This window comes from Hyla sarda, chromosome 12, assembly GCF_029499605.1.
Source record: "Hyla sarda isolate aHylSar1 chromosome 12, aHylSar1.hap1, whole genome shotgun sequence".
Taxonomy (NCBI): domain Eukaryota; kingdom Metazoa; phylum Chordata; class Amphibia; order Anura; family Hylidae; genus Hyla; species Hyla sarda.
The window spans coordinates 50,873,631-50,886,671 of record NC_079200.1 but is presented as its reverse complement, the minus strand read 5'-3'; the positions used below and the strand labels follow the sequence as shown (position 1 = coordinate 50,886,671).

Sequence of the window (13,041 nt, the reverse complement as noted above, 5' to 3'; positions counted from 1 at the left end):
AATATTCTTATCCATACTATTTATTATCTATACATGAATTTTGGCTATCCAAGTGATCTCTCCTGAGGACGCCACGTGATTGTAGCAGAAACGCATTGAGAGCCATAGAGTTATGGTTTCTAATAGTGATATGATGAATGAGAGACATAAAAATTGGTTGCTAATGGTAATATGATGTAATAGCCGTATCTTTAATATGCACATGGTATAACTGGTCGCTACTGGCCTTATCACAAATGTATATTATGAAGGGGATTCCATCGGTTACTATAGGTGATATCATGCAGTGAAATAGCTTGATCACCAAAGGACAGTAGTAACCCGGTCAGTTTTATAACTGGTTTTGGTTATTTTGGAATATTTTTCACTAGAGCACTATATTGGTGTATTTTAAATATTAACCCCTTAAGGGCTCAGCCCATTTTGGGCTTAAGGACTTAGACAATTAAATTTTTACGTTTTCGTTTTTTCCTCCTCGCCTTCTAAAAATCATAACTCTTTTATATTTTCATCGCCAGACTAGTATGAGGGCTTGTTTTTTGCGCGACCAGTTGTCCTTTGTAATGACATCACTCATTATATCATGAAATGTATGGCGCAACCAAAAAACACTATTTTTGTGGGGAAATTAAAAAGAAAAATGCAATTTTGCTAATTTTGGAAGGTTTCGTTTTCACGCCGTACAATTTACGATAAAAATGACGTGTGTTCTTTATTCTGAGGGTCAATACGATTAAAATGATACCCATTATTACATACTTTTAAATTATTGAAGTGCTTGAAAAAAATCACAAACTTTTTAACCAAATTAGTACGTTTATAATCCCTTTATTTTGATGACCTATAACTTTTTCATTTTTCCGTATAAGCGTCGGTATGAGGGCTCATTTTTTGCGCCATGATCTGTACTTTTTTATACCACATTTGCATATAAAAAACTTTTAATACATTTTTTATATTTTTTTTTATAAAATGTATTAAAAAAGTAGCAATTTTGGACTTTTTTTTTTTACGTTCACGCCGTTCACCGTACGGGATCATTAACATTTTATTTTAATAGTTCTGACATTTACGCACGCGGCGATACCAAATATGTCTATTAAATATATTTTTTATGCTTTTTGGGGGTAAAATAGGAAAAAACGGACGTTTAACTTTTTTATTGGGGGGGGAGGGGATTAATTTTTTTTACACTTGAATAGTCCCAATAGGGGACTATTCATAGCAATACCATGATTGCTAATACTGATCTGTTCTATGTATAGGACGTAGAACAGATCAGTGTTATTGGTCATCTTCTGCTCTGGTCTGCTCGATCTCAGACCAGAGCAGAAGACGTCGGGAGCTGGACAGAGGCAGGTGAGGGGACCTCCGTGCGGCGTTCTGAATGATCGGATCCCCGCAGCAGCGCTGCGGGCGATCCGATCATTCATTGAAATCGCGTACTGCCGCAGATGCCTGGATCTGTATTGATCCCGGCATCTGAGGGGTTAATGGAGGGGTTAATTGACGGCGGGTCCCTGGCTGCGATCAGCAGCCGGGATCAGCTGCGCATGACACGGGCATCGCTCCGATGCCCGCGGTTATGTACAGAACGTAAATGTACGTTCTTTTTGTGTTAAATACCACCGCACCAGGATGTACATTTACGTCCTGTGTCCTTAAGGGCTTAAAATAAACGCTAATTTTTAGGCACCTCCCCACTGTACTATTTTCTGTTATACAAAAAAAAGTGTGTAGCTTTGGCTGGCCTTTCACAGATACTAGGCCCTTATGACTTTAACAGAAACAAAATCGTACACCACGTAGGTGTACGTACAGTTTACACTTATGAGAGGAGGACAATAAGCTCCGCTACAAACTGTATTAGGCTACAAAAACAAGTGTGTAGCTTTGGCTGGCCTTTCACTGTAACTAGGCCAAAATTAGTTTAACAGGAAGAAAAGCGTACACCACGTAGGTGTTCGTACAGCTTACACAGAGCCCAATACGCTCCGCTACATAATCTGTATTAGGCACTAAAAGCAGGTGTACATCCCAGTGCTGCAGTACAGTGTCGCTGTGTAGTATACTCAAAAGTGTACTTTCTCTCGCTCTCTCCCTCCCTTCCCTGTCAGTGCTTTTCTGCAGTGATTTGGGCTTGTGGTGAATTGCTGCTGTAAAGCTGTTTTTCTGTGCAACACACTGCTCTCTCTCTGCAATAAAATGCTGAAATGGCAGGCTGCAGCGATGGCTACCGGTTATATAGGGCTGTGACATCACAGAGCTGTCTGGCTGCTGATAGGTTGCATGCAATTCAGAGTGATCCCTCCTACCCAGAGTTCCTTGCTCACATGTGGAGCCACCATTTTAGATGCCCTGGAGCCTGGAACGCACTAAATGGAGTTTAATGACGCAATTAATTTTATCATATTGTGGGGATATTCGGATTCGTTACAGATCGAATTTTTCATGAAATTCGTAACTAATTCGGATTCGTCAGATTCAATTCACTTATCCCTTTTTTTGATGTCACACCACGCCCCTCCATTCATGTCTATGGGAGGGGTTGTGATGGCTAGTACACAGCCATCACGCTTCCTCTCATAGTCATGAATGGAGGGGGGAGTGATCGCTGTGTAACGGATTACTGGGGTGCCGCGCCGGAGATCAGACATCTTATCCCCTATCCTTTGTAAAGGGAATAAGATTTTTAGGGGCAGAGTATCCCTTTAAAACTTATCCAAAGAAAGAAAGACAAGGATCACTCATCATCAGGACTGTGCTTCAAAACTTTTATTCCAAGTGCATAACAGGCTGCGGGTGGTATCGCAGGGCATGAGGCATAGGGAGCAAAGGTGCTCCCTATGCCTTTTGCCCTGCAATACGACCCACAATAAGCCTAGCCAGTTATGCACTTGGAATAAAAGTTTTGAAGCACAGTCCTCCTTGTCTTTCTTTCTTTGGACATGTTGATATCGTTGCTATTGGAGAAAGCACCACAGAATAGGACTCACTAGACATTAGCCGACACATTCCGCTCCAGCAAGCACTATAGTGATTACACACCCTAGTAGTACCAGGTGTATCTCTTCTTTGTTACATTTCCCTTTAAAACTTACTTTGTCTGATGGGAAGGGTTGGGTTTATCCTTTGCTAAGATTAAACTGGACCCTATGCTTTCTGGTATTGGCTTATACCACCACAGTCATCCTCATTTGATACAGAACAGCATTCTTTGAAGGACTTTAAAGAGTGTTGCCTCTTGCAGTAAGGATTGGGCATCGGCACACAGCACCTGATGAGACCATATGCTCCGATGCAGCTCACGTGTACGTTGGATGCCCATTTGGGAGAGTAGGTATTGCTCTTTAGTCCTATCTGCCCTTCCATTATCCTTAGGCCTATTCACCCCCCCCCCCCCCCCCCCTTGTTTGGTGATCTCAGCCATGGATAAGAAACCCTAGGCAGGTCTTCAGCTCTCACTAGAATAGGGTATGGAGCCAATTTGGGTGGGGCACCCATCTCCAGTAGCCTCATGCCCTTGCCGCTGACAACTGTTGACACTCGACTTCTTTATCACCTGAACTACTCACATTAAGTGATCTCTCTGTATAGGCCTGATGGTGTCATTTGTCCAATGGGGTTGGAAGTGGCATGATGTCACATTTTTGAGAAATAGGAGAGAACTTTACCTCCGACAAAATTGTTCTCGATGTAGTCTATGATCTGGTTATAGTCACTTATGATGTTATCTCCATGGATTACTACCGGCACTTCCTCCCCAAGATTGAGTCTCATGAACCACGGCTCTTTCTGTTCCGCCAGGGGCAGGCTGACGTCTCGCTCGTCACATGGCAAGCCTTTTTCGGCAATCACCAAGCGTATCTGCAGGAGGAGAAGATCTAATTTAAGTACAGAAGACACGTTTCTGATATGACTATGACAATTCAGTATTGTATAGAGGACAATGTGACAAGAAGCTGTTAACAGGATGTTCTGCTACCCTATTTAGATCTTATCTAGGAAGTAACCCAGCTGCAAGTGCCCAATTCCTCTGCAGCGCCACCACAGAGGAAATAAGGCATTACACAGATGCCACTAAAATCAATTTAGTCAGTGACTCAGGCTGCAATGTGTTAAATACATACAATCTGAGACCAAATACACTGTTCAAAAAAATAAAAATAAAGGGAACAGTTAAACAACACAATGTAACTCCAAGTCAATCACACTTCTGTGAAATCACAATGTCCACTCAGGAAGCAACACTGATTGATAATCAATTCCACATGCTGTTGTGAAAATGGAACAGACAACAGGTGGAAATTATAGGCAATTAGCAAGACAACCCCAATAAAGGAATGGTTCTGCGGGTGGTGACCACAGACCACTTCTCAGTTTCTATGCTTCCTGGCTGATGTCTTGGTCACTTTTGAATGTTGGCAGTGCTTTCACTCTAGTGGTAGCATGAGACGGAGACTACAACCCACACAAGTGGCTCAGGTAGTGCAGATCATCCAGGATGGCACATCAATGTGAGCTGTAACAAGGTTTGCTGTGTCTTTCAGCGTAGTGTCCAGAGCATGGAGGCGCTACCAGGAGACAGGCCAGTACATTGGGAGGCGTGGAGGAGGCCATAGGAGGGCGACAACCCTTTGTGCAAGGAGGAGCAGGAGGAGCACTGCCAGAGCCCTGCAAAATGACCTCCAGCAGGCCACAAATGTGCATGTGTCCACTCAAACGTTCAGATACAGACTCCATGAGGATGGTTTGAGGGGCTGACGTCCACAGGTGGGGGTTGCGCTTACAGCCCAACACCGTGCAGGACGTTTGCATTTGCCAGAGAACACCAAGATTGGCAAATTCGCCACTGGCACACTGTGCTTTTTACAGATGAAAGCAGGTTCACATTGAGCACATGTGACAGACGTGACAGAGTCTGGAGACGCAATGGAGAACATTCTGCTGCCTGCAACATCCTCCAGCATGACCGGTTTGGCGGTGGGTCAGCAATGGTGTTGGGTGGCATTTCTTTGGGGGGCCGCACAACCCCCCAAGTGCTTACCAGAGGTAGCCTGACTGCCATTAGGTACCGAGATGAGATCCTCAGACCCCTTGTGAGAACATATGCTGGTGCGGTTGGCCCTGGGTTCCTCCTAATGCAAGACAATGCTAGACCTCATGTGGCTGGAGTGTGTCAGCAGTTCCTGCAAGAGCAAGGCATTGATGCTATGGACTGGCCCGCCTGTTCCCCGGACCTGAATTCGATTGAGCACATCTGGGACATCATGTCTCGCTCCATCCACCAACGCCACGTTGTACCACAGACTGTCCAGGAGTTGATGCTTTAGTCCAGGTCTGGGAGGACATCCCTCAGGAGACCATCAGCCACCTCATCAGGAGCATGCCCAGGCATTGTAGGGAGGTCATACGGGCACGTGGAGGCCACACACACTACTGAGGCTCATTTTGACTTGTTTTAAGGACATTACATAAAGTTGGATCAGCCTGTAGTGTGGTTTTCCACTTTGATTCTGAGTGTGACTCCATATCCAGACCTCCATGGGTTGATACATTTGATTTCCATTGATCATTTTTGTGTGATTTTGTTGTCAGCGCATTCAACTATGTAAAGATGAAAGTATTTCATACGATTAGTTCATTCATTCAGATCTAGGATGTGTTATCTTAGTGTTCCCTTTATTTTTTTTGAGCAGTGTATGATGCACTCTGCAAAAACAGACCTCAAGGCAGTGTTTCCCAACTCAGGGGTCTCCAGTTGTTGGAAAACTATAACTCCCAGCATGCCCGGACAGCCTTCGGCTGTCCGAGCATACTGGGAATTGTAGTTTTGCAACAGCTGGAGGCGCCGTGGTTGGAAAACACTGCCTAAAGGTCTCTACATCCAACTGATAAGGTGACACCTGTACAGGAAGGGTTGTCGGGGGGTTTGCTCATGTCCTTGACTGATAATGCATTATGACTCTCAGTATCTGCTGCGGCTTCAGAAATAAACCATGACTGAGCATATCAGTAAAATGTTCCGTATGCCTTAATGCACTGCAACAGCTGACTCAGGAGTACTTTGTGTAGTGGACAGATGCAGCAGGCTGAATGTGTCATTTGACACAACTCTGGAATTAAATCCCATTAAAAATGCAAAAACTGCATCATCATACCAATCATACAGAATTTTTGGAACAGAGAAACACAATTTAAGAGAACACTTCATACACTATGTAATGCATAGTGTAGGGCCTGAAGGGTGGGGGTGTTCTTTGAATCCCTGTGTCAGTATCTGCCCCTGCACTAACCACAGTAGAATCTCGCAATGGAATAAAAAATGTGTCCACTATTGAGAGATGTCCCCTATTGGGAAAAAAAGGCTTAAAGGGGTATTCCAGGGAAAAACTTTTTTTATATATCAACTGGCTCCAGAAAGTTAAACAGATTAGTAAATTACATCTATTAATTTTTTTTAAAATCCTTTCAGTACTTATGAGCTGCTGAAGTTGAGTTATTTTCTGTCTAAGTCCTCTCTGATGACACGTGTCTTGGGAACCACCCAGTTTAGAAGCAAATCCCCATAGCAAACCTATTCTACTCAACTTCAGCAGCTGATAATTATTGAAAGGATTAAGATTTTTTTTATAGAAGTAATTTACAAATCTGTTTAACTTTCTGGAGCCAGTTGATATAAAAAAACAGTTTTTTTCCTAGAATACCCCTTTAAACATCTTTCTAAATGACGGAATACTGTTCTGTACTCCCTCCAGAGTGTAATTACCTACAAAACACGATATAAAGCTAAATCTAAATAAATAATTTGGCACTGTAATAAAAGTTTTAAAAAAATCTCAACAATATAACTAATTAGGAAAAATAATTAGGAAAAATAATGCCAAATCATTCCTCCCACAATGCCAAATCATTCCCCCATTCCCTCATCCCCCTGTTCTTCTTACTTCTTACCTGGCCAGCAGGCAGTGATGAGTGATGCTCCTCTGCGCTTCACTCAGTGAGGACAGTGACAGCCGTGGGCAGCGGCGGCTGCCAGCAGTAATGAGTGACGCTCTATATTGCCGCTGCCCTCAGTGAGTGAGGCGCAGAGGAGCGTCACTTGTCACTTCGGACAGCTGCCGCTGCCCACGGCTGTCACTGTCCTCACTGAGTGAAGCGCAGAGGAGCATCACTCCTCACTGCCTGCTGGCCAGGTAAGAAGTAAGAAAAACAGGGCGATGAGGGAATAGGGGAATGATTTGGCATGGGGGGGGGGGTTGATTTGGCAAGGGGATGAGGGAATTACGAAAGATTTGGCATGGGGGGGGGATTTGGCATGGGGAAGAGGGAATTGGGGGATGATTTGGCACGGGGGGTGATTTGGCACGGTGGGGGGGGTTGATTTGGCACAAGGGGTGTGCTGGGGCTGCTACAGGGGGGTTCAGCATGGGCCAGGGCCCCCCTGGAGCATGGGCCACTTACTGGAGTATTGGCTGTACCCCCCTGATGGCGGCCCTGCACAGGGTAGGGAAGCACATAAGCTTTTGAAAGTGTTTTGTCCCCTATTGGGAGTGTCCATGACCGCTATTGGGAATGTCCGCTATTCGGAGGGTGCAAATACATTAAGTATTGGGAGGTGTCCACTAAGGGAGATTTCACTGTATAACATAGTGAATTTGTTTTGCTCAGGGTACACCCCTATACATGTTGCAATTACATAATAATTTTTATGTATGGGTGATCAATTTTATTTTGAAATCCCTAGAATAAAATTAATCTGCACATATAAAGGGGTTATCTGAAAACCCGATTGTGGCACATATTTAAATGAGCACTGTCATTTGTTGTACATCTTGGCAAAACATTAACCTTTCTAAGATACTTCATAAGAAAATGTTATTTCCCTTTTAAAGAAATCATGTCTTAGAATATATATATATATATATATATATATATATATATATATATAAACACCACTAGGAGTCCCTATACCATCCAGAACACAATCCTGTCCATCTGCAGAATGAGCTTTGTCCCTGCTGAAGCACAGACCAGGACAAAGACCAGAAAGTGAGGACAGGACTAGCAGTCCTCAGTGCTTACTCCTGTCCTATTAGACTGCAGCCTGAAAACAGAGAGGAGGGGGTTACAGAGCAGCCTGCAGTGACTGGATGAAGAGGCACTGTACTTCCTCAGTGAGGAAGATGAGTCATGCAGAGTGAGGACACGCCCCCTCCAAAGCACAGAGAGACAAACCAAGTGAGCAGACAGACAGAAGATATTTGTGAGAGAAATATAGGTGCTAGGACACATAAAAATTATATGTACATGATTAGGATTAGGTACAGCCTAACATATAAATGTTTTTTTTTTGTTTGTTTTTTGGATATGACAGGTACTCTAAGCCTTGCTCTGATCTGCTCACAAAGCATCATAGGAATGCCTACTTTTGGTATATTTGCATATGCTCACTTTTTTTGAGCTCTGACAAGCTGACAAGTTGGGGTTTGTATGATCCTAGATACACACTGCATGTGGCTTTATATAGTAAAAAGCGAGCTGCCATTTTCTGTATAGAATATATTTTTTTTTTGTCCCTATCCATAGCAATTTAATGTCCCATGATCATATGACTGTAACGCAACTGTATCATCCAATAGCTCTTTACCGAATGTACTAGGCCAGGGAGACATTGAATGACGAGTTCACAACCAAAGTCCATGATGTCAAGGCACACCAGGGGCAGGGAACAAGGAAACAATTCTCATGGTTACTATATCACCACGTATGTTGTTATTTTTTAACATTTTCAAAGGTTCTTGAGAAAACACCAGACAACCTCTTTAAGGCTAGGTTTCCACTTTGTTTTTATTTTACACCTAAAAAAAAATGCCAGCAAAAATGCCAGAAAAACTGCCACAGCTTTTTCCTACATTTTGGCAGTTTTTCTGGTGTTTTTTCTGGCGTTTTTGCCTTTGAGTAAAAATTACATTTTTGGCTCCTTTGGCATTTTTTTTCTAAATTTGTTGGGTACCAAAAAAACAAACATTTAATGCAGTAGGGATGGAAAAAGATATACCCATTAGAGGGACCTAAAAATGTAGCCAACAATAATAAAAATGTAGAAAGGGGCCATTTAAATGTAAAAATATATATTTTTTATCATTAATTTTGTTAACATTTTTATTAGTAATATATTTTAATAATGTGTTTAATAATGTGTGTGTGTTTTTAACTTTTTTCTTTTTCTTAATTTTTTTTAAAATCGTCCTATCTATTGCAGAGATGCGGAGCGGCTCTATACAGCGCTCACATCTTTATCTGTACTCCGGCCGGTGATGTGAATATAAATTCACATCACTCATTCATATTTTCTGCCTAGAGTGGCGATTGGCCAGATGGTTGCAGCCAATCACCACTCTCAGCAGGAAATATGAATGAGTAATGTGAATTTATATTCACATTACTGGTTGTCGGAGTACAGAACAGAGATGCGGAGCGCAGGAAAAAGCCGTTCTGCATCTCAGGGATGAAGGAGGAAGGACAATCGCAGCGGGTTTCAGGAGTGACACCAGCTGTGATCTGTCCTTAACTGCAGGTACTACTGCTCCCGACATGGAGCACACTCAGCTCCATGCTGGGAGCTGTAGTACCTAAATTAATAGACAGATCGCAGCCTGTGTCAATTCTGATACCTGTTGTGATCTGTCTATTAATGCAGGTACTACAGCTCCCAGCAAGGAGCAGAGTGTGCTCCATGTTGGGAGTAGTAGTAACTGAAGTTAAGGAAAGATCACAGCGGGTGTCACTTCTGTATAATGTATAGATGCGGCCGGCCGCTCTTCTATGGTCCCCTGTGCTGACATATATATACACCTATTCATATTTCCCACAGAGTTGTGATTGGCTGGAACCATCTGGCCAATCACAGCTCTCTGCAGGAAATATGAATAGGTGTATATATAAGTGCAGGGGACCAGAGAAGAGCAGCCAGCCACATCTATAAATTATACATTATTAATAAAAAGTTTAACAAAATTAATTATATCAAATATATTATTTTTACATTTAAATTGACCCTTTCAAAATTTTTATTATTGTCCGCTACATCTTTAGTGTCCTGCCTGCCCATATAAATTGATCCCTGTTTAAAAATTTATAAAAATTTCCTTATAAAAAAGATATTTAGTTAAATACTTTTTTTTCCATCACTACTGCATCTTTTTTATTATTATTTTTTTAATGGTACCCTACGAAATTTTATTAAAAAAGGTATCTCCATCACTTTTTTGAAGTCCAAAAATGAATAAAAACGATGTGCGAAAACGCCTAAGATAAAACCCACATGGCGTTTTTCTTGGCGTTTTTTCACTCCCATAGACTTCTATGGGGGAAAACGCCAAGATTTTCCTTAAAAAAAAAAGTCTCAACAAGAGGTTGTTTTTGAAAAACAGCCAAGGAGCCATAAATAGCTGAAAAACACGCCAAACTGAAAAACGCTAAGTGGATATGGCATCTTGCAGTTCCCTATTGACTGGCAGCAAATATCTGGCCGCAGCGTTTTTTCACACACACACAAAAAAAAAAAAAAAGTGGAAACCTAGCCTTAGGCCTTTATACAAAGCATAAAGTGATAACCAACCAATTGTGTCAAGATTTAGCATGACATATTTCTAAGGATCCTTAGCTTTAGTTGGAGATCTAGTGGATTTTTTCCACACAAGGCTCTGATCCAGGGATGTAATAAGTAACCATGGGGCCCCACTGGAAAACCAGCAATGGAATGTAGAGTGACCACATTCAGGACAGGTTTAGAGCATAGAATAATCATACTGATGTCACAGTACAGGGATAATATATACAGTGATGTCACAGTACAGGGATAATATATACAGTGATGTCACAGTACAGGAATAATATATACAGTGATGTCACAGTACAGGGATAATACACAGTGATGTCACAGTACAGGGATAATACACAGTGATGTCACAGTACAGGGATAATATATACAGTGATGTCACAGTACAGGGATAATACACACAGTGATGTCACAGCACAGGGATAGTAAACAGTGATGTCACAGCACAGGGAGAATACACAGTGATGTCACAGTACAGAGATAATACACACAGTGATGTCACAGTACAGGGATAATACACACAGTGATGTCACAGTACAGGGATATTACACACAGTGATGTCACAATACAGGGATAATACACAGTGATGTCACAGTACAGGGATAATATACACAGTGATGTCACAGTACAGGGATAATACACACAGTGATGTCACAGTACAAGGATAATACATAGTGATGTCACAGTACAGGGATAATAAAAACACAGTAGTGTCACAGTACAGGGATAATACACACAGTGATTTCACAGTACAGGGATAATACACAGTGATATCACAGTACAGGGATAATACACAGTGATGTCACAGTACAGAGATAATACTCACAGTGATGTCACAGTACAGGGATAATACACACAGTGATGTCACAGTACAGGGATAATAAACACAGTGATGTCACAGTACAGGGATAGTACACAGTGATGTCACTGTACAGGGATAATATACACAGTGATGTCACAGTACAGGGATAATACACAGTGATGTCATAGTACAGGGATAATAAACACAGTGATGTCACAGTACAGGGATAATACACAGTGATGTCACAGTACAGGGATAATACATACAGTGATGTCACAGTACAGGGATAATATACAAAGTGATGTCACAGTACAAGGATAATATATACAGTGATGTCACAATACAGGGATAATACAAAGTGATGTCACAGTACAGGGATAATACACAGTGATGTCACAGTACAGGGATAATACACAGTGATGTCACAGTACAGGGATAATACACACAGTGATGTCACAGTACAGGGATAATTCACAGTGATGTCACAGTACAGGGATAATATATACAGTGATGTCACAGTACAGGGATAATACAAAGTGATGTCACAGTACAGGGATAATACACAGTGATGTCACAGTACAGGTATAATACACACAGTGATGTTACAGCACAGGGATAATACAAAGTGATGTCACAGTACAGGGATAATACACACAGTGATGTCACAGTACAGGGATAATACACACAGTGATGTCACAGTACAGGGATCATACAAAGTGATGTCACAGTACAGGGATAATACACAGTGATGTCACAGTACAGGGATAATACACAGTGATGTCACAGTACAGGGATAATACACACAGTGATGTCACAGTACAGGGATAATTCACAGTGATGTCACAGTACAGGGATAATATATACAGTGATGTCACAGTACAGGGATAATACAAAGTGATGTCACAGTACAGGGATAATACACAGTGATGTCACAGTACAGGTATAATACACACAGTGATGTTACAGCACAGGGATAATACAAAGTGATGTCACAGTACAGGGATAATACACACAGTGATGTCACAGTACAGGGATAATACACACAGTGATGTCACAGTACAGGGATCATACAAAGTGATGTCACAGTACAGGGATAATACACAGTGATGTCACAGTACAGGGATAATACACACAGTGATGTCACAGTACAGGGATAATACACAGTGATGTCACAGTACAGGGATAATAAACATCACAAGAAGAACAACAAGGGAAGGAGAGAAGGGGAAAAGTGATGTGGCACAAGGGGTAAGGGGGATGATTTGGCACAGGGGGATAAAAGGGGAAAGAAATGGTACAGGAGATGGTACAGAGGGGGTGCTGAATTTGCACAGAGGGTAATAAAGGGGGAATGAAATAGCACAGGGGATGATCAAGGGGAAATGATGTGGCACAGGGGGTTATAAAGGGGGGATGATTTGGCATGGGGGAATCGGGGGGGGGGGGGGGGATGATGTGGCCGGCGGACATACAGAAGAAGGAGACCACTGTTTAAACAGTGGTCTTCTGCTTCTCTAATGGGGAGCCTGGGCCCCTTACTGGGGTGTTGGCTGTACCCCCCTGACGGCAACAGGGGGGTGACGGCACATAAGTCTGGTTGTCCCCTATTGGGGGC

At 42.3% G+C, this 13,041-nt stretch overlaps 1 protein-coding gene across 1 annotated transcript in view; it reads right to left on the bottom strand.

Annotated features, from left to right (window-relative positions):
* Positions 1–13,041, bottom strand: part of GDAP1L1 (ganglioside induced differentiation associated protein 1 like 1) — a 96,000-nt gene that overhangs the window by 42,510 nt on the left and 40,449 nt on the right. Inside the window, exon 2 of the mRNA XM_056547912.1 lies at positions 3,675–3,867. Within this exon, the coding sequence (XP_056403887.1) occupies positions 3,675–3,867 (193 nt within the window). The remainder of the gene's footprint in view (positions 1–3,674; positions 3,868–13,041) is intronic.